This window comes from Apodemus sylvaticus, chromosome 1 (genome assembly GCF_947179515.1).
Source record: "Apodemus sylvaticus chromosome 1, mApoSyl1.1, whole genome shotgun sequence".
Taxonomy (NCBI): Eukaryota; Metazoa; Chordata; class Mammalia; order Rodentia; family Muridae; genus Apodemus; species Apodemus sylvaticus.
The window spans coordinates 59,330,911-59,353,048 of NC_067472.1; the positions used below are offsets into that span (position 1 = coordinate 59,330,911).

At 50.6% G+C, this 22,138-nt stretch overlaps 1 protein-coding gene across 1 annotated transcript in view; it reads left to right on the forward strand.

Annotated features, from left to right (window-relative positions):
- Lrp5 (LDL receptor related protein 5) overlaps positions 1-19,901 on the forward strand; it is a 109,112-nt gene extending 89,211 nt beyond the window's left edge. The window contains exons 17-23 of the mRNA XM_052194141.1: positions 3,560-3,685; positions 6,833-7,069; positions 9,756-9,866; positions 11,382-11,618; positions 12,253-12,392; positions 16,892-16,989; positions 19,479-19,901. Of these exons, the coding sequence (XP_052050101.1) occupies positions 3,560-3,685; positions 6,833-7,069; positions 9,756-9,866; positions 11,382-11,618; positions 12,253-12,392; positions 16,892-16,989; positions 19,479-19,740 (1,211 nt within the window). The 3' untranslated portion in view covers positions 19,741-19,901. The remainder of the gene's footprint in view (positions 1-3,559; positions 3,686-6,832; positions 7,070-9,755; positions 9,867-11,381; positions 11,619-12,252; positions 12,393-16,891; positions 16,990-19,478) is intronic.
- Positions 19,902-22,138: the final 2,237 nt, after the last annotated feature.

Here is a 22,138-nt window from a genome sequence, read left to right on the forward strand (position 1 = left end):
TCATGTCTGTCTGTCTTCTACCTACTTACCTACCTATCTACCCTTCTTTTACCAATCTCATTCTGTCCATCCATCCGTCCGTCCGTCCATCCATCCATCTCTGTCATTTGCTTGTATTTATCATCTATCTGTTTGCCTTTGAGACATAGTCTCTAGGTAGCCCAGGCTAGCCTGGAATTCTTGACAGTCCTCATGAGTGCTGGAATTCTTGGAGCTGTGGTGGGGGAGGGGCAGTGCGCATCATGGCAATGATTGATAAAGAAGGCTCCTTACTTCACTGCTAGGAACCCAAGCACAGCGGAGAGGTGGGATCCCACTGTCTGCTGTGAAGTCACCCCACCCCCATGGTCCAAAAGCTCACCACTAGGCTCCTGCAGTTTTGTTTGTGAATTCAGGTCTCTCATGCCTGCTGGATAAGTACTGTACCCTTAAGCTGTGCCTCCAGCTAGGTCCCACTCCTCTCAGCAGTGCCTCAGTGGCAAGAATGTAGCTCTCCTGGGGAGAGCAAGTCTCTGAGTTTCAATTAAAAAAAGAAAAAGAGACCTTCCTTCTGCTCCCCTAGGTGCAAAGCCTCTGGGGTGCATCCACAGCCTTTCTCATCAGCTGCTCAGACGCCCTAGGCCTATACTCTGCTTTTTCAGGGTTCAGGACTGCGGCTGCCCCTCCATGCTGCCAGTCCCCCAGGCCCTTCGTGCCGAGCAGGTCTGTACCTGGACTCCCTCCACCCACTCTCTTCCTACCCCTTTTGCTGGATTCCCTGTTGTTGCCTGCCAGTTCTGCCTGAGGCTGCCAGGACTCAGGCTATACCCTGGCTCTCCTTTTGCTGGGACTGTGGTAGAATTAAACAATAAAGTTGAAAAAAAAAGTTTTTTATCATACATGTGTATTGTGTATGTAGGGATGGAAGCATGTATGTCTTAGAGCATGTAGAGGTCAGGGAAGAACTCTGGAGTTGGGTCTCTCCTTCTCCCTTCTTTGTGTGTCCTGGATACTTTTCCTGTTGTCATGATAAACATCATAATCAAAAGCGAATGGTGGAGGACAGGGTGGACCTGGCTGACAGGTCATCGTCCATCACTGGAGGAAGCCCAGCAGGGACTCAAGATAGGAAGTAACGGGGAGGCAGGAGCTGAGGCAGGAGCTGAGGCAGAGGCGGTGGAGGAGCACTGCCTGCCGGCTTGCTCCCATGCTTGCTTGGCCTGCTTTCTTCACCATCCAGACCACCTGCCCAGGTGTATTGCCAGGATGAACCTTCCCACTTCAACTATTGGTCAAGAAATGCTGAGAGACATAGCCACAGGCCAATCTGATCAAGGCAGTTGAGGTTCCTTCCCTCTTCAAAAGGGTCTAGTTTTTGTGACCAGCACAGTAGGTTCCAGGGGCTGAATTCAGGTCACCAAGCTTGCACGGCCAGCTCTTTCACCTTCTGAGGATCTCTCTGGTTCTGTCATGTTTTAAGTAAGTTTCTGATTTTGTGTTGGGTGACTATGGTAACCCAGGCTTCATGCTTGTTCATATCAGCATGTCTCATGTGCTAATAATTCTACTGTGAGATGAGGAAAGTGGTTCATTGACTGTGTTCATATGCCCACCTTGTGCAGCTTGGGTTCAGGGCCGGAGCCCTTGGCTTGGCTATGTGTCTTTTCTGTCACTCAACCCTACAAGTTGGGAATCTATAACCAATGTGTGTAGAATAACGTGGAATAGAAATGATTTGGGGGAATGGGGAGGTTGGGCAACCTGCTTGCCAGCCAGGTTGAACTCTGAAGTAGTGAATTAGCCACCTGATGTGGCTTGAGGCAAATTTTCTGTCCTCTGGGTCACTGGGGTCCTGCAGAAGTGAGCTATCTCGATAAACTGCTTTGGCATAATCTGCAGGTGTCAGGTAGAACATCAGAGTTCTAGCCAGGCATGTTGGTGCATACTTGTAATCCCAGCCCTCAGGAAGCTGGGGCAGGAGGATTGTAGCAAGCTTGAGGTCAGCCTCCTTTAGATAATGAGTTCCAGGCTAGCCCCAGCTACAGAGTGAGAACCTGTTTCAGTCAACAGGGCAAACAGGGTCTCCATTCTCGTGGCTTCTTGCAAAGTCACAGGTCTTCAAAATGGCCATGGTGTAGTTGGAATGGTAGCAACTCTTGCCTGATTATTCCCACAGTAGGCCAGGCACTAGTCACAGCTCCTTGTATCTAAGGGGACAGAAGAACCAGGTAGCCTTTATCGAGCTGGGGTGAGGACTGAGGGTGTCATGTGGATACTTAATGTGAGGTATCCCAGGTGACCTTGTTTGGGGTAGGGGCAGATAAGCTCTCCTCCATGGCTGTGGAGTACCCAACATGCTTTCCTATGAGATTCTATGGCCAAACTTATGTCTGAGCACCCTATAGCCTATGGCAGAGTATTTTTGTATATAGTTGTGCCTGTCCACATGTGTGTGATCTATGGTTCCTGTTCTTTGCAACTAAGGTAATGGGGTAACTGCAGGAGACAGGCTGGCTGGGGCAGTGGAAATTAGCTTGCTTTGTGGTATTTCACAGAATAGGCTTGCTGACCTCTGCTGTGAACTGCAACCACCTGGGTTTTTAAACTGCATAGCTCTGGCTTGGCATCAAGAGGCACGTACCTGCAGTGGCACGTACACGGCCACAGGATACTGAGGCAGGAGGATCTGGAGTAGAAACCAGCCTGGAATATATACTAAGACCTCTTTTAAGAGAAGAGGGGGACTAGAGAGATGGCTTAGGAGGTAAGACCACTTGCTATGCAAGCATGAGGTTCTGAGTTCAAATCCCTAGCATCCACATAAAAACTTTGGTGTAATTTGTAACCTCAACTCTCTGGGGGGTGTGGACAAGAGAATTGTTAGGACCAGGCTAGCTCCAGGTTCAGTGAGAGATTGTTTGAAGGAAACGAGGCAGAGAATGATGTCCATCTGTGTGTGTACACAGATGTGTACATCCCCCTACACGTGCACATGTGCACACACACACATATACACACACACATGCACACATGAAACCAACAGAAACCTGAGCTAGGACTGGGGGTGTAGCTCAGTTGGTAAAGGCTTGCCCGGCATACGCAAAGCTCTAGATTCTGTCCCAGCACTCTCCACCTGCCCTTCTTCTGTCTTCTAAGTTCACTTGTCATTGGGTTTAGGCATGTAGATCCTCTGCAGTGAGCTTATTATGAGATTCCTTACCTGTTACATCTGCTAATGTCCTGCTTTCAGTTAAACTTATGATCATGGGTCATAGGGTCAGGACATAGGCACTCCAGCGGAGAAAGCAGCAGACGGACGGTGTCTAGCCAAGGCTGAAAGGGTAGGGCATGGGGCTAGGGAGATGGGCTGCTGGCTCAACTGCTGTGGGCTCATAATTCAGCGCTGCTGCCAGACTCGGTTTTTACACCAGTTTCTGTGTCGGTATTGATCAGCTGGGCTGGGAGTTGGGATCAGATGAGAAGGTCTTCTTTTGGAGGCTGGCCTTTGCCTTCCACACACGTTGAGCTCTGAGGAGGAAGATAGAGGCTGACCTGACTCCATCTTGCTGTGTCCCTACAGCAGCCCATCCGTGTGCCCGAGACAATGGCGGCTGCTCCCACATCTGCATCGCCAAGGGTGATGGAACACCGCGTTGCTCATGCCCAGTCCACCTCGTGCTCCTGCAGAACCTGCTGACCTGTGGTGGTGAGTGAGACCTTGGGCCTCTGAGTAGAGAGCCGTATCACTCGCATGTTCGCTCTCTCTCTCTCTCTCTCTCTCTCTCTCTCTCTCTCTCCCTCCCTCTCGCTCTCTCTCACTTGCTCTCTCTCGCTCTCCCTTTCTCACTCTCTCCCCCACCTTTTTTTAAAAAAAAAAAAAACACTCATATATAAATGTACACATATCCTGCACTATGAATTTTCCCCTAAAAAACTGCTTTTCCTGCATATCACAGATTTTAAAAAGTTGTATCTTAGTTTTCAGGTGTGTGCATGCATGCGCACTGTGAAGACTAGGGGTTAATCATGGTTGTTATTCCTTAGCTATCTACTTTGGATTTTTTAGACAAGGTTTCTCACTGGGAATTGGAGCTTGCCAATTAGGCTGTGCTGTCTGTCCGGCGACCCCAAAGATCCTCTTGTTTCTGCTTCCGCAGAACTGGAGTTATGAGCATTTGTCATCGTGTCTGGCTTTTTACCTTGGGTGCTGGGGATTGAACTCAGGTTTTCACACTTGTGTGATATGTACTGATCCCTTGCCCAGTAGCTGAAATATTTAGAAAAAGTTTGAGAGACTGCTTCTTCAGCCCAAGCGCTGTTTAGCAGTGTGTTGTGAAGTGCCTGTTGGCTCAGTGTAAGTATACTTACCTAGAAGTATTTGTTTGATCTCTAGATACTTAGGAGCGAGCATTCCAGCTGTTTCTGTTCTGATTTCTACTTTAATTCTTCTGTGGTCTGAGAGCTTCCCTTGTGGCATCTCTGTCCTTTAGATATATTGAAGGGTGCTTTATGGCCTGCATATATATTAATATATATTAAGTGTGCTTTATGTTCTGGACTCCGTCTCGGTAAATGTTTCATGTGCTTGTGCAAAGACTGGGGATTCTGCTGTTGTCAGGTGCAATATCCTTGACAAACTTATTAGATTGAGTTGGTTGATAATACACGTCAGTCATTTTTTATCTTTCTTGACTGCTTAGTCCATTATCAGTTACTGACAGGGCTTTTGGATATACAACAGATCTACAAAGATTTATATTTATTTTGTGTGTATAAATGTTTGCCTGCATTCATGTCTATTCAGTGTACAGTGGCCACAGAGGCCAGAAGAGGGTATCACATCTCTTAGAACCAGAGTTTCAAGCAGTTATGAGTTGTCAGATGGGTGCTGGGAACTGAACGCTGGTCTTCTGTAAGAACGGCCAGAGCTCTTAAGATCTCTCTGGTTCCCTAATAACAGATTTCTGCTTCTGACTTTCTCCTCCCCTCTATATTCCTTTTCCCCTGGAGCTACACGGTTGTGATGGTGGATGGTGGTGTGTCTCGTCAAGAGCCTGGTCAAGGAAGGCCTAGGTTCAAATCCTGGACTCTGACTTCTAAGATGGGTGTTCTTCAGCTGGACACATACCTTTTGCAAGCCTCTGTTTCTCCTGTAGAGACTGAGAGCATCTACCTGGCAGGCTGGTTTTCCTTTAAGTGACTGAGCACTTGTGGGTATGTGCGCTGCGCAGCCTGGGAAGAATTCTACTCTGCTTGTCCTCCGGGAGCATCAGGCTTCATCCTTGCTCCTGACCTCAGCCTGTATTCTTTGGGCTTTGACTGAGCAACTGAGCATTGTCCTTTAATGGCTACTCTTGCTCCTGGGAGACTGACCTGACATCTCTTACACTGCCTGACACTTCAAACCTTATAGTTTGGCTAAGAGCAGAGAGAGGACATTTTGTGCCTGTCCATTCCCTTTCGCTTCTAGTGGCTTAAACAGACTTGTGGTCTGAAGCTGTTGTGTTCTGTGGCTCCTGTGGATGCCTGAGCCTCCTGCCTAGAGCAGGAGCTGTGGATGGGCCCTCACCGATCTGGGCCTGGCTCTCCACTTGGGAGCTTGTGCCTAGCCTACCTTCTTTTGGTTTTTGTTGTTTGTTTGTTTGTTTGTTTGTTCTTTGAGACAGTGTCTCCTGCAGTCCAGATTGGCCTTGGGCTTTGGATAGTATTGAAGTCAACCTTGAACTTCTGATCCTTTTCCATCTCCCAAGTGCTCTTATTACAGACACGTGCCTTTGTCCTCAGTTTGAGGCCCCCTCTCACAGCCTGAGAGATGTATATGTTCTACGCAAACACTTTGCACTCTCCCATGGCCACTTGTCTGGTCAGGATGAAGGGCTTGCTGAGGCTCTTAGATGGGAACCCTGTGACATAATAAGTGTCAGGCAGGGAGGACGGCAGGCCAGGGCCTAAGGTGCTTCAGTGCCTCAGCAGCACAGCCCCCAGTCCCTCTGTGGCTTGTCCCTTCCCCACAGGCCTGTCACTCATGCAGTGGCACCTGTGTGTAGAGCGGAGGAGATGGAGCCTTTGAGAAGCCAAGGAACGTATCAGGTTTTCCATCCGGAATATGGCGGATGTCATGATTGCTACTTCATCCTAAGTTCACAGTCAGTCCATGCTCCTTACCTAAGAAAAGAGTCATGTGGGGGCTCAATGGGCAAGAACCCTTAACTCTGCAAGCATGAAGACCTGAATTCAGACCTCCAGCAGCCACATCAAAGGCAGGTGTGGCTCTTTGGGCAACTGTAACCCCAGTGCTATGGGGAGAAAGGCAGAGACGACATCACTGAAACTTGCTGGCTGCAAGTTCCAGGTTCAGGGAGAGACCCTTATTCAAAGTGTTAAGGTGGAAAGTGATGGCGAAAGATGCCGTCCATGTCTGCATAGGTGTATGCACCCACACATACATGTGTATATACAACACACACACACACACACACACACACACACACACACACACACACACACAAGAAAATAAGAGATGTTGAGGCTATAGCCTAGTTGGTAGAGCTCTGCATAAGGCCCGGGCTCAATCCTTCGCACTGTGTTAACCAGGTATAGTGATCCAAACATGTAATCCCAGTACTAAGGAGGTAGGCGCAGGAGGATCAGAAGCTCAAGGTCATCCTTGATTATAGGGCAAGTTTGAAAGCAACTTTTTCATCTCTGCCTGGGGCTGAAGGTGTCACCTGAGCCCGGGACAGTGCCCAGGACACTGCTGACACAAAGTCAGGGCACTGAAGCCCAGCAGTGCCTTTGCATGAATCGCTGGGTGGAGCCTGCATGACCATGGTCTCCTTCCCTCCCTCCCTAGAGCCTCCTACCTGCTCCCCTGATCAGTTTGCATGTACCACTGGTGAGATCGACTGCATCCCCGGAGCCTGGCGCTGTGACGGCTTCCCTGAGTGTGCTGACCAGAGCGATGAGGAAGGCTGCCCAGTGTGCTCTGCCTCTCAGTTCCCCTGCGCTCGAGGCCAGTGTGTGGACCTGCGGTTACGCTGTGATGGTGAGGCCGACTGCCAGGATCGCTCTGACGAAGCCAACTGTGACGGTGAGGCCCCGCCCTGCCTACCCTGGCTGCCATCTCCCCCCCAGGTCCCGTTAGAGCCATTTGTCCTTCCTTCCTATACATCAAACATGGGGCTCCACTTTGCCTTCCACGAGTAGGGGTGCTAGAAAACAGCTAAATCGGCAGGTCCTGTTGGTGGGAACAAGTGAAGTGAGATTTAGGCACAACCTGAAGAAATGCTCCTGTATGACCCCACCTATCCTACAGTTGACGTAAAGGCATTTCCACATTTGGGAGTGACTTCTGCAGAAATGTAAGATGAATCCAGTCTGCAGCTAGTTGCTTCCAGGGCTCGTGGGGTACAGTGTCATCTTCAAAGGCAGTGCTGCACTGCATCAAGCTGTCTGTGGGACAATGCTGGCCACCTGGGACCATCTGACCAGCAAGATCTGCATTCAGATATAGCTATATACCTTTTTTTTTTTTTTTGGCTCTGTTTTTGAGATATGTCCTTATGTAACCTGGGCAAATCTTGAGTTTGCTGTGTATCTAAGGATAGCCTTGAACTTCTGATTCTTTTTCTACCTCCTGCATGCTAGGATTATAGATATATAATACCAGTGTGATATGTTGAGAATCAAACCCAAGGCTTCCTAAATGCTATATAAGCACTCTGTCAACCTAGTTACATTCTTAGTCTCTTTTCTTTTGTCACCCCCCCATTTCTTTCTTTTTGTCTACCCACCCCCCTCCCCCAACAAGGGTTTTTCCCTATAGCCCTGGCTGTCCTGAAACTATAGACCAGGCTAGCCTTGAACTCATAGAAATCTGTCTGCCTCTGCCTCCTGAGTGCTAAGATTAATGGTGTGTACCACCATAGCCTGGCCCTCAGCCTTTTCTTTAGATCGTGTGTGAGTGTGTGTATGTGTGTGTGTGTGTGTGTGTGTGTGACACACATACATTCATACTCACAAAGCATTTTTAGCCACTAAGTCAGTGGTTCTCAACCTTCCTAATGCTGTAACCCTCATGTTGTGGTGACTCCAAACCATACAATTATTTTGTTGCTAGTTCATACCTGTAATTTTGTTGCTGTTATGAATCATAATACAAATATCTGTTATGCAAGATACCTTATATGTGATCCTGTCAGAGGGTCTTTTGGCCCCTCCCCTCAGGAGGATGTGAGACCCACAGTTTGATCCAGCAGCATTGAGCCATCTCATTGGCCAGCCTTTAATTAAAAAAAAAATTTTTAATTTCAATTTTTTATGTGTAGGTGTTTTGCCTGAATGTAAGTATGTGTACAGCATGTATACCTGGTGCTGGCAGAGGCTAGATTGAAGAGGGTGTCGGGTTGCCTGGAGCTGGACTTCCAGATGCTTGTAAGCTGCCATGCGGGTGCTGGGAACCGAGCCCGGGTCCTCTGGAAGAGCAGTCATTGTCTCCTAACTGCTGACATGTCTCCAGCGCTCACTGGCCCTCCTGTCGGTCCTTCCAGTGGAATACATGTCTTGGCACTTGCTGTGCGTGTCCCTCTGATACACGACCCCCACTGAACCTTGTCGCAGACCAGGTCTGGCGCGGAGCTGCTCCTGCGGCGTCTGTACTGTCTTTGCTGCGTTATGTTCTCATGGCTCAGGTGCTGTCTGCCACTCTCCTGTATCCTCATTCGGCTCCTGATGTTCTGTCGGGAGCCAGGCCCGGGGTGACCCTGGCAGGTTTCTTTGTGCACCCATGGTGATTGCTTGGCAGCTCACCAGCGCTCTGAGGGATCTGGTGGCAGCCATGATGACAGCACATGTGCCAAAACCAGCTCGCTGCCTATGTCTGTAAATAAAGGTCCATTGGCTCTGCCAGGCCAGTCGTTCCTATACATGTGGGCCACTGTCAGGCTAGACAGGAGAGCTGGGTGGTTGGCTACAGAGCCAGCAATGTCTGCTTCTAGTTTCAGAGCGTCATATGTGGTCAGTTTAGAATTCTTCCCTCATCCCACTCACCTGCCCACTCTCCTCACCACCAACAGCAGGTGCTGGCCCCCTGCCTCCAGGAAGGACAGGGTGCCCTTGCCTCCTGTTCCCAGGTCAGCACCTGGAGCGTGTCAGGAGAGAGTCCAGATAGATGAGTATGCTAAGCCCCGGGTGCTTCCTCGGCGAGCTGCAGTCTGCTTGTTTGCGTGCCTGCTCGCTCCCAGACGTTAGAGGAAAGGCCTTGGTGTCTTTAAGTACAACATCTACTTTCATGGAGTTCTGGGCTCCACTGACCCAGCCCGCCTGCACTGAGGAAATGACATTCTTGCCGACTCCACCTTCCCGGAAATCCTGCTTGATCCCGGAGCTGAGGCTATTCTATTGCTTCTTGCTCTGGGCTGTCTCTGACTCAGGCTGCATGCCTTCTGGGCACAGGCTGGGCATCCGGGTCTCTTGCTTACTGTCATGGTTAGGTCTCTGTGCCCTTTGACTCAGGCTGCATGCCTTCTGGGCACAGGCTGGGCATCCGGGTCTCTTGCTTACTGTCATGGTTAGGTCTCTGTGCCCTTTGAAATTGAACAGGCCTAGGAACAGAGGTCATGTTTGAAGGGACTGGATTTTCCATGATCTTTTCTAGCTGGGTCCTAGAAAGTATTCTGTTGTTGGGTCTGCATTTGGAATCAGACCTTTGTGATTAGAGCCAGGCAAAGCTGCTGCCCTATGGTGGCCTCCTGAGCACCGCCCCTTTCTCCCCACAGCTGTCTGTCTGCCCAATCAGTTCCGGTGCACCAGTGGCCAGTGCGTCCTCATCAAGCAGCAGTGCGACTCCTTCCCCGACTGTGCTGATGGATCTGACGAGCTCATGTGTGGTGAGTTGCTTTCAGGCAGTCTCTTGGTGAGGCGGGGTCTGCTGTGGAGGTCGGCTGGAGCCTGGGACCTGAGGGAGGCACCGGGAGCCTTCATTTAGTGAGCACCCTGTTTGTTTCTGTTGCTGGGTTGAAATGCCCTGACACAAGCGACTTGGGAAGAAGGGGTTTACTTGGGTTCAGTTCTAGGTTAGTGTCCATCATTGTGGGAAGGAGGTCCAGGCAGGAACTTGAAGCCACTGATCTGATACATCCACAGTCAGGGAGAAGGAGGGAGGGAGGGAGAGGGAGGGAGGGAGAGAGGGATGCATACCTACTCATCAGCTCTCTTTCTCCGCTCTTAGATAATTTGGGGCCAAAACTCAGGTTCCCATGTACCCATAGGCCAACCTGATCTAGACTCTCTTCCCAAGTGATTCTAAATTGTGTCAAGTTAACGACACAAACCTTCAGAGAGAGGCAACAGTTACAAAGCAGAGGCTGAGCTGTGGAGTTTCCTAATGGGATGGAGTGCTAGCAAGGCCAGACATACAGAGACTTGAATAACATTGATTGATACCCAAGAGTGTGGGTGTTTCTGCTGGATAAAGGGTGGTCGGGACAGTCAGGGAAGGCTCACTAGAGGCTGTCAACGGAGACAGGAAGGAACTGGAATTCCAGAGAGGTGTAATGCTTTGCCACCTGTGACTACTCTATCCACTGCATGGGGATCAGGGCTTAGACTTCTGCTTCTGGAGAGGAGGGCATATGAGAGGGCAGTTTCTCCAGTGGACTCAAGCACCATCCAGGTTAGGTTAGACACTTTGGACACAGACTCTTAAGTGACCTGGCTAAGATAGCAGAGTTGGGATTTCTGATGTCCCCTGTCTTCTGCTAGGCAGGAGCCTCATCTGGTGAGGTCAGCGTATGGGCTGCGCCAGGCCTGGTGTGTTTGGTCACTCAGGCCCTGTCACTGAGGCAGGAGGTTTTTTTCCAGCTCCTTCAGGTTGCAGACAGTTAGGAAGGAATGGAGCTGATTTCTATGGGACTGTCAGTTCCCAAAGTGAGCACACGTCTGCCAGCTGAATCAGGGACCTGTCCTTGTCATTCTGGTGGCCTTGCTATTGGGTGATATAAGGGTTCTGCCCCCCAGTAGACCCCTGTAGCCTGCCACTCAGCTGCTCACGCCTGGTTCCAGATCACCCATCCCAGCTCTTTTCCGCTGTGACACAGGCTAACTAGGGAGTGCTTGCTGCCAACCTCCACCCCGTGCGCTGTTGCGCAATGCCGTGTGAGCATTGTTCAGGGCCACCGGAAAGGAAGCAGGGTTGGCCAGGCAGACAAGATGGGTGAGCCCCCGGGGCAGGCCCAGGAACAGCGGCCGTGGTCCCAAAATGAGCCGTATTCCATGTCCCTGGTTCATCTGCTCCTTCCTGCGGCTGCTGGGGTTTGGCAAGGGTCTTCTAGGGCCACAGCATGTTTCCCGTGGGAGGCTATTACGCTGGGATTAATGTGAGCGATCTGTGACCTATCCAACAGAAATCAACAAGCCACCGTCTGATGACATCCCAGCCCACAGCAGTGCCATTGGGCCTGTCATTGGCATCATCCTCTCCCTCTTCGTCATGGGCGGGGTCTACTTTGTTTGCCAGCGTGTGATGTGCCAGCGCTACACAGGGGCCAATGGGCCCTTTCCCCACGAGTATGTGGGTGGAGCTCCCCATGTGCCTCTCAACTTCATAGCGCCAGGTGGCTCCCAGCACGGTCCCTTCCCAGGTGAGCAACCTGAAGCATTCACTCTGTGGTGATGGAGGTGGTTTGGTTGAGTTGTCTGGGAAGAACCTGGAGGGCCACCCGCAGAAATACTGTTCATATTTGCAAGTTCCCAGGGGTGACACCTTTTGCTTCAAACCCTGTCAGTAGCATGGTGTGCCCATATCTTTGTAGCTTGTGAGGGTAAATGCGTCTATGTCCTCTGGGTTCACCACTGAGATTGCCCAAACCTCTGCAGCTTTGGCCCCCTCTCCTGGCCTATTTTGTCACTAAGCCTTGTTAGGTCTGACATGTCTAGAGGTTGATGTGACCTGATTCTTTGTTGGGGTAGAGGGCAGGGCTAGTCAGGAGCTGCAACAGTATCACTATCCCAGGATTCTTGGGATGCCTGGGCTCTGTTAGTATGGCGTGCTCTCCTCTCAGCCCCTTCAGGGTTCCCATCTCCAGCCTTTCCAAGAATCACTCTGAGTCTGAATGTTTCATAGAGACTTGGATAGCTTGCCCCTGGTATAGCCAGAAACCCGGACCTGCAGGAGGTAGAGACAGTGTTAGTTGGGACACAGCTACCAGAGTAGTAATTTCATGGTCATCAGGACCCAGGGTGGGGTTATTCTGACCTGCCTGCCCTTTCCCACAGGCATCCCGTGCAGCAAGTCCATGATGAGTTCCATGAGCCTGGTGGGGGGGCGGGGCAGTGTGCCCCTCTATGACCGGAATCACGTCACCGGGGCCTCATCCAGCAGCTCGTCCAGCACAAAGGCCACACTATATCCACCGGTGAGTGAGGCAGGCAGGTGGATGGGTGGCAGTGGGAGACTCTCCCCTCAGTGCTGGCTCCAGGGACTTCCTGGGTGTAGAGCTAGCGATTCTTCCAGCACCCCAAAGAAGGGTGCTGAGTGATGCCCCCCACTTCTCTCTGGTATTATTGTTTTCTTTGTAGGAGAGGGTGACCTGTGACTAACAAGATGGTCTACGAAGCACAGATACAGAAGGGGTTGTGGCTCAGTTCTTATGGTGCATATCCAAAGATCTATGTTCCACCCCACAGACAGGAGAGTGGGTATAGAGATGGAGGTAGAAGGATGTGGAATCCAAGGTCATCCTTGTTTATACAAGGAGTCCGAGGACAACCTGAGATACCTGTCTTTCTATCTCAAAACCCCAAATAACAACCTGGTGTTGGGGTGCACACTTTTAATTTTATCCCTCAAGAGGCAGAGGTAAGAGGATTTCTGTGAGTTCAAGGCTAGCATAGGCTACATAAGACATTCTAGGATAGCTAAGACTACATAGCAAGACATTATTTAAAACAAACAAAACAAAAAACAAGAATCAAAGACAAATCTCAAGAGAATAAAGGAAATATAGAAGCAGAACTGTCACCTCTAATTCCAGTTATTCCTGGGACTTTGTGGCATCAAGGTGGTGGTATCGCCTTCCACTGTGGTCTTCGATGCCTTGCTAGACCTGTCTACCCCAGGTGAACTTACCCACACTGTTCCTATGAGGAATATCTGTGATCCCCACCATGGCCTTGATTCCTTGAAAACTGACAGTCATCCCCGAAAGGGAGACAATCAGGCAGCATGGATTTTGTGCTTAAATAGTCTCTGGAGCTTTCAAATCTGAGTTAGGGTGAGGGGCCTGCTCTCTCCCAGCCACACTCTGCAGGGAAGCATTACAGTGAGTGACTGTCCAGATCTCTCCTGTGAGGAGATGCCCTCCCTGAGGCAGGCTGAGGAGGAACCTTGTTTCCAGGAGTGCAGCCCAGAGCTGCTTGTGGCACTGTGTGACTCTGTATGTAATATTTCTCCCATACCACGTGCCAGCATCTGCTCCATTCCCCGAGGGGGCTCAAAAATATAGTGCCAGACATACACATGTTGACTTTTCCCTGTACACACAGACCTATGGTCATTTCATTTATATATTATCAGGAAGAAGTCTGTGACTAATAAGCCCGAATAATCATAACAATACCCTATAGTAGGTTACGTGCATGTAACAATCAAGATAGGGCTGATGGGATGGTGTAGCAGGGGCAAGGGGCTTGCAGCACCCCTGCGAGCCTGAGTTCAGCTCCTGGGACCCATATGGTAGAAGGAGAAAAGCAATCTTCTCAGGCTGTTCTCTGACCTCCCCATATACTGTGGCATGTGCGCCGGCCCCAACAAATAAACTGATGTAATAATTATTTTAAAGAAAGAGTCAAGACAGAAATGAGTATTTTTAGGCCTAGGTTGACTGTGGTGACACACCCTAGAGGGCAAAGCCACAGTGGGGGCCACAGGAATGGGTGTCCGTGGAGACCTGGGTGCTTGGTCGCGTGCTCTCTAAGCACTTCGCCTAGCCCAGGTCTTGCAGTTTACACAAAGGCAAGGCCAGCCCCTTGAGCTTCTTCCAGGGTCTCCTTAGGGAGCCCCACATTGCCAAGGGTTCCCCCCCCCTTGGGGTGTCCCTTGTTTGTGTGCTGTTAGGTCCTTATGCCTTCTCTTGTCCTGGGTGGACGGGGCTGAGGACGGTGTTATCTGTGTTGACAGGACAGGAGCTGAGTCTTCTGAAAGGTCCAGAGACTTCTGGAGTTTAGAACACTCCCCGCGCACACCTGTAATCCCAGCACTTGGGAGGCAGAGGCTGGCGGATTTCTGAGTTCAAGGCCAGCCTGGTCTACAGAGTGAGTTCCAGGACAGCCAGGGCTACACAGAGAAACCCTGTCTCAAAAACAAAAAAACAAAACAAAAAAAGGACACTCCCCCGTTTTTGTAGTCACTTAGCTATCTCGGCTGGCAGAGACGGCACAGAACGACCTCTCATGAGTAAGCCCTGCACTCAGTGGGCTGAGCAGATCACAGGTCTGCAGACCCGCACATCGAAGTGGGGTCCTCAGGAAACCACAGAGCCAGCTTTTCAGAAGTAGCTACTCAGCTTGCACTCGTAATGTGCTCACAGTGCGGTATTCAAAGAGCACCGACTAAGGATGTGAAGTCCAATGCGACCCCAGGAGGTGCACCCCGTGAGTTCTCTGTGCTCTGCTCCACATGTCCTGGAACTCATCTTCCTGCCACAGCCTCCTTAGTACCTGAGGTTACAGGCGTGCACCGCCACTCCTGGCTCCTGCTGGAGGCTCTTCACATAAGCTTGGAGTCATAGTTTGCATTTGTAAGGTATGAACTTAATTCTCTTAAGAAGGAAGTGGCATTTTGCTTTAACCTCAGTTTTAGGTCGTTGTGAATTTACACTCAACCACAGGGGATTATACCTCCCACGCCAGTTTCTTTCATGATAAGAAACTGCATAAATGCAGTCTAAAATCATAAGCAGGACCTAGACATGATCCTTCATATGTGGATTTTACCAGTTTACACATGTGCAGGTTGGGGCTGCAGCTCAGTGGTAGAGTGCTCCTCTCATGCCTCTAGCCCCAGATTCAGTCCCCAGAACCACACGTTCAGAGGGTAGCACATAGCTGCCGGGGCAGTTTCGCTGAGTGTTGGGACTCATGCTCTAATTCCAGCACTTGAGTGGCTGACTCTGGGAATTGCCATTCGTATGAGGCCAGCCTAGGATAAATGGTTAGAGCCTATATCAAAAATAAAATTTACCACACCTGTGTGCACCTTTAATCCAGTACTTGGGAGGCAGAGACAACTGGATATCTGTGAGTTCGATGCCAACCTGGTCTACATAATGATTTCCAGGCTATCCCACTTTACACAGTGAGCTGGAGGTCAGCTTGGTTTACATAGTAAATTCCGGGCTAAGCCTAGGCGACACGGTGAGACACTGCCTCAGATAAGGAAACAAATACACAGATAAGTGAATAGGATCAAGTAAAGTAAGACAGTTGCTCCCGCAGTGCACTGAGCCTGGCATCTGAGGGTAGCAGTGCCAGCCAGCTCCTCTGTGTTTTGTGCTCAGTGTGCTGGAACATTCCGCATCATCGGCGTATCCCTAGAGCGGAGCGCGCATGGTGACCACAGCCTGGCTTACTCCTCAGTGGGTGTGGGTGGGGTCCCTGGGAGCTGTCCCAATTTTAGTGCCTCAATCTTGGTACCTATCTGGGTACCTTGCTTTGTCATTTTGACCTCTTTTGCTACAGGGGACACTTCTCCTTCCTGCCAGCAGAGGGCCGCACATGCAAGACTGTTGCTGTCAAAACACTAGTGCAGGATTAAAATTGTGTCACTGAGCCAGGCAGTGGTGGAGCACACCTGTAATCCCAGCACTTGGGAGGCAGAGGCAGGCGGATTTCTGAGTTTGAGGTCAGCCTGGTCTACAGAGTGAGTTCCAGGACAGCCAGGGAAACCCTGTCTCCAAAAAAAAAAAAAAAAAAAAAAAAAAAAAAAAAAAAAAAATTGTGTCACTGTGAGGAAGTACCTGACACAAACAATTTAAAGTGGGGTGGGGGTGGAGGGAGTGTTTTATTTTGGTTCATGAGTTCAGGGATTCAAAGGTTTCATCCTGGAGTTTCTTGGACCAAACATCATGGTGGCAGGAGGCGGGGGATGGGCAGTGGCGGCCGCACAGAAAGGAGCAGGCCTAGGTCTTCCTCAAGGACCTTCTTCTGCCAAGTAGACTCTGTTTCCTCCTTGTTGCCGCTTCAAATGCCTTTAGACCATGTTCCATTGCTTCACTGACTAGGTCCGGCACTCAGGATCTAATCAGACATACTTAGAGGGATCTGCCACCAAGCCCTCAGCAGAGCACATCCTCACAGATCAGTTTGTTTTCTTTCCATCACAGTCAAGGGTGAATAACAGTATGCAAAGTTCCTTGAGAAAAGGGTGGGCCTCCCTGTCCAGCCTCTGTATTGGTTAAGGCTCCAGCAGGGACTTGGGGCATCGTAAGTAGGAGCCAGGGCACGGGGAACGGCAGGAGATGCAGGAGGGAGAGTCAAGTGCAGTCAGCAGGCGGTATCTGAGGAAGCAGAGAGATGACACAGGGGCAGGTGGATCCACAGCCTCTGTAGGGAGACCTGCTGCTGCCGGGCTTAGGGCTGATGCAGGAAATTTGCTGACACTGCCTCCTAGCAGCCAGCGAAGTAATGCTGAGAGGGACGAGGACATAGGGTTCTTCACTTCAGCCTCCATGCCTCTGACCACCACCACCTTTGGAGAAGATGGCTGATGCCACCCCTCTGCTTTATAAGTTTCACTAGCTCTGGAAGGGTTCTGGGGACCACAGGCAGAGGACAGAGCCCAAGACCCCAGGCTGGCAAGCTGAATAAATGACTCAAGTAAGAGAGGCTTGGAGTAACTCCTGCTCACTCTCCCCAGATCCTGAACCCGCCACCGTCCCCGGCCACAGATCCTTCCTTGTACAACATGGACTTGTTTTATTCTTCAAACATCCCAGCCACTGCCAGACCGTACAGGTAGGAGTCCATCCTCGCCTTCCCTGTTAGGGAGAAGGGCCTTGTCTCCGTCTTCTTCACATGTGTCTCGTGGGCTCTGTCTACACTGTTCTCTGCTCTCCGGGTTCTTGGCGCTGCTGCTGAGTGAGCTCAGTGCTAGCCAAGTGCTGCTCACACACCAGGTGGATCCATACTCAAGGTCTCTCCATTGCTGGGGACACCTGGAGCTTGGCCTGGAAGGAATGCAGAGAGTATTCACCACAGTGCCGTCTCATTGTAGGGAAACCAGTGCATGGGCCCAGGGCCTAGGCTCCAGGCCCTGCTGCGTCTCAGCCCAGCTGTGGACCTGGCCACCACAGTGCCAGGGTTTCTGAAGCTCAAGTGTATGTTTAAAAGAGGTCTGGGGCTGGCCCTGGTCTAAACGTGACTAATGTAACCTCTGTGAGGATGATTTTTTAATTGTGTGTGTGTTCCTGTGCCTGTGCAAGAGGTCAGAAGCATCTCCTGGAGCTGAGTTACACGTTAATTGTGAGCTACCTGATGTGAGTTCTAGGAATCGAACTTTGATCCTTTGTAAGAACAACACATGTTTCTAACCACTGAGCCATTTATCTAGCCAAGGGATGAGTTTTGTTCCTTTCTTAAGACAGTGGCCTATCTGAGCTGGGAACCCCAAAAACTGGCTCAGCCTGACTCCAGCCCCCCAAGTTACCTATATTGGGGTTCTCAGACCCCTCTCTCACGAGTGAGAGTGGTGTAATGAGCCTTATATAGGGGTAATGCAAATACGTAGCTTACTCTCTTTCATAAGGTCCCAATGATAATCCACCAAAATTCACACAGGAGAACTAGAGAGTCTATTGGTTGATCTGTCTTAGAGGGATACAGTGGCACCTGCCCCACCTTGAGAGTCTTTTCCCACCACAGATGCCAGTGGTATAAATGGAGTTTTCCTTCAGAAAATCTTCCTGAAACCCTAGGTCAAACAAATTAGAGTAGAGTTGCATCCAAATGGCAGGAGGTGCAATGGGGGCCACTGGGCTGTCAGATGGGGGTTTAGTGTTCCCCTCCAGCCACTTTCCCCATCAAGGGACATCAGTTAACAGGCAGCAGGTGATGGGCTCCGATGCAGGTGCAGCCGATTTGATGAAAATGGCTCGAGTTGCTCAGAAGACTCACATTCTATGACAGAGACCCCAGAATATACAGGAGAAACAGAATGTTCTACACTGCTGTGGTTGTAGTAACTAGAGAGCCCAGGGTGCAAGGACGGCTGTGACTAACAGGCTACCCTCTAGGTACTCTGGCCTCAGCCCCAGGAAGCTACCTGCCAAAGCCTGGAAAGAGGGCCAGGGCCCTGGGGGGGAGGGGGGACCACACAGCCTCTCTGCCTGGGTCCCTGGCCTCCTGGGTCTTTGCAGGGTGTCTCTGCCTGTCATCTAGTGGCCATTTCTGGGAACGTTTGCACTGGACTTGTCCCAGGCTTGCAGCCCCTCTGCTTGCTGCTCAAGCACTTGCCGTCCTGGCTGCTGGTGTCAGTGTCGCCGTGTGACCCCCAGCATGGTGACTGCTAGTGTCAAAGTGTCACCGTATGACCCCAGCATGGTGACTGCTAGTGTCAAAGTGTCACCGTGTGACCCCAGCATGGTGACTGCTAGTGTCAAAGTGTCACCGTGTGACCCCAGCATGGCGGGTCCAGACTTGGAAACAAACCATGATCCCTGCCTTGGTGAATTCAGGACACAGGGCCTGACACAGAGTTTCTGAGCCTCTCCTGATACAGGCAGCCACTGGGAGGCTGGGCGACGTCACCAAGGTCAAGGTGCTCTAACGTAAGACTGTTCCAGAACCATGTATTTCCGATGATCACGGGAAATAGCATTATACATCGTGGCTATTAAACACTTTCTCCACTAGGCATAGACACGTCTAGCATGTTCCACAAAGAATCTTACTTCTTCGTTACAAGCCTCTTAGGAAATAAGGCTAGGGCCGGGCACATTACTTGCTGTGCAAATATTAGGAATGGAGTACAAGGCCACACACGGTGGAGAGCTCTGAGACTCCCAGCGTCTGGGAGGCAGAGACAGGAGGATCCTGGGGCTCACTGGCTGGCAGGTGTAGCTAAATTAGTGAGCCCCAAGTTCAGTTGTGCAGAGTGATAGAAGAGACCTGAGTTCAACCTCTGACCTCCATACATGTGTATGTGCTCTCTCACACATGCATAGGAACACACACACACACACACAAAAAAAAAACCAGGGGTGTTTCTTTTGAGAAGAAGTTTGGAGGTTAAGTGAGCCCCTGCCAGCCCTCTGCAGACCTGTTGTCTGGAAGGTGACCAGGGCTCTAGTTCTTACCAAGTCCTGGCTGTGGAGCCAGTGAGTGAGCTCTAGGTTAGGCCACCCAGTCGGCCTTCTGCCTGTAAAAATTGTTAAGGACCAGCAACTTAAGGGCCTTGTGGACACAGGGCTAGCCACATGTGTGAACTTCTTCCTTGTTCCTTCTAGGCCCTACATCATTCGAGGCATGGCACCCCCAACAACACCTTGCAGCACAGATGTGTGTGACAGCGACTACAGCACCAGTCGCTGGAAGACCAGCAAATACTACCTGGACTTGAATTCGGACTCGGACCCCTACCCGCCCCCGCCCACTCCCCACAGCCAGTACCTGTCTGCAGAGGACAGCTGCCCACCGTCGCCAGTCACCGAGAGAAGCTACTGCCACCTCTTCCCACCCCCTCCGTCCCCCTGCACGGACTCGTCCTGACCTCGGCCGTTCACCCCGGCCTCGCTGCCTCCCTGTAAATATTTTTAAATATGAACAAAGGAAAAATATATTTTATGATTTAAAAAATAAATATAATTGGGATTTTTAACAAGTGAGAAATGTGAGCGGTGAAGGGGTGGGCAGGGCTGGGAAAACTTTGTACAGCGGAGAAAATATTTATAAACTTAATTTTTTAAAACATACCTGCCATTCCTTTGTGCCTCATATTTGAATATTGAGCCTGTTCCCAAAGAACAGATGTCACCCCACTGGTGGCCATTATGCCAGCATCCTCCTGTGCATGGCTGTCCTATCAAGCCCCCTCAGGCAGAGACAGGTTGTGACTTAAGCTGTGCAGAGAGGTCACTCACATGCTGCTCAGAGGCTCAGGGCATTCCCGTTTTGCACTGGACCCTGCGCGTCATGTTCCTGGGCTTCAAGCTGTGTTGGCATTCTGGCTCATCCTGGTGCCAGTCATGAGGACCAGAGGCCAGGGTAGCCCTCTGACCATCCCATCTACGTAGACCCCATTGGATGGAGCTCTGAATTTGACTCTGCCAGACTGTAGTTGTTCTGTCACATCACAGACAGTACCTTTTGTCCACAGAGGCATCCAGTCAGCAGAACTTGAGGTCTGTCTACATGTTCACCTGGGCGGTATAGAGTCCTGGTCTCCGTCCTGGGGAGGGGGTCTCCTATCTGACAGATGGTGAAGTAAGTTGTGGCATGGATTGAGGAGAGTGGGTGACTCTGATGGTTGAAGGGGACAGGCAGTGTGCTGTCACATCAGCTTCAGGCTTGACCACAACTGTGGCATTGAAGAGAAGTCAGAATGGCTACACTCAGTTTTGGGTGTGACAACACCTCAGAACTGAAAGAGAAAATCTAGATGCTCTGACCTGCCAATGGAGTCCTAAAATTGAATCCTTGATCTATTCCAAGGGGGCTGAAAGTGCAGAGCGAGGTAAAAGCGGCCGAAGGAGGGAAGGTCTATAGGAGAGAGGACGAGGGACTACAAGCACTGTCACTAGAGCACACCAGAGATGCTGTCCTGGCTGTGACTACCAGGAGGCCCCCCGGATGATGGTCAGGCACAGCAGTGACACAGGCAGGCTGACTTGCAGGTTCTGCCCCTGACAGCTTAGTCTAGGGGTAAAGGCCTATCTGTGGGTCCTCTGTAAACAGGAAATCCTGAATGGATCTGATTGACACTGGTGGTCCTCCTAAGAGTTCTGTGCAACAATGCCAGGGGAGACTGTCCCCAGCAGGGGTGGTCCTTGGTAAAACAAAGGTTGTGGCCTACTAAAGCTCAGAGGTAATGGGCAGGCCTAAGTGAACCAGCGAGTTTACTAGGACTGGGGGTGACTCAAGAGCAGCTGTATCACTGACAGGCCCAGCTCAGCATGGGCCACAACTCCTTAATATTGCATCTCTGGAGCTCAACTTGGAGGCAACTGCAGGTGGGAGCATCTCCTCTCAGCAGCCATTATTAAACTTGTATAGCTTTTGAGAGGGATCTTGTGAATCCTGTAAATTTCAGGAGCCTCCTGAGGCTTGTAACTTTGCTGTCCTTCCTAAGTCTTCTGGAGTGCCCTCCAAGGAGGGATGTTTTAATTTGGAAGAAAACAGCTATTGGGGCACTTCCACCCAGTGCATACCATCCGGAGATTTAAAGACATTTCACGACTGTGAGGAGGGCCCTGTGCTGACACCGTGCTTTCCTGTCCCCCTGTGAGGGGCGTCTTGGTACTGAGACAAGAAGGCTTTCTGAAAGAGTCTGTGTCTGAGCTGTGGTACAAACAAGGAGGGACATTTACCTGACTATTTGACTTCACAGCAGCCTAGTTAGGTGTTTCTCATTTGTAGTTAAGGACACCAAGGCTTGGGTATAAATTGTTGTTTGCACCCAATAGAGACAATTGTTTCTACTCACCAGTCCTCTTCTACCCTCCCTGCTCAACTGCTTGCCTTTTTGGTTACAGCCACTGTCCTCTTCCTCACACCCCTGAACCTGTAGGAGTTTCCTATTGGTTTTTTTTTTTTCCTATTCAATATATTCTTTATTTACATTTCAAATGATTTTGAGTTTCCTATTGTTAACAGCCCCCTCCAGCAGACCTGTTCAACATTCCTCCTCCATGAGACTGTGTCTACTGTCTGGCCTGTCCACAGCCCTTGGGCTATAGCCACCCTGAGCCACTGAGGCTGTGTCCATCTTGAGTGGATGGTCCATGCGGCTGGAAGTTTGGTGGGGCTCAGGCTCCATTTAGCTTCTTTTCAAAAGGAGTCCCACCCTCCAAGCCCTCTCTGGCTTCTTGCTGCTGATCGGTTGTGGAGATCAAGGCACAGTCCCTCCCTCCCTCTCTTCCCCTCCCCCCTCCCCTAATGTCTTCTTCAC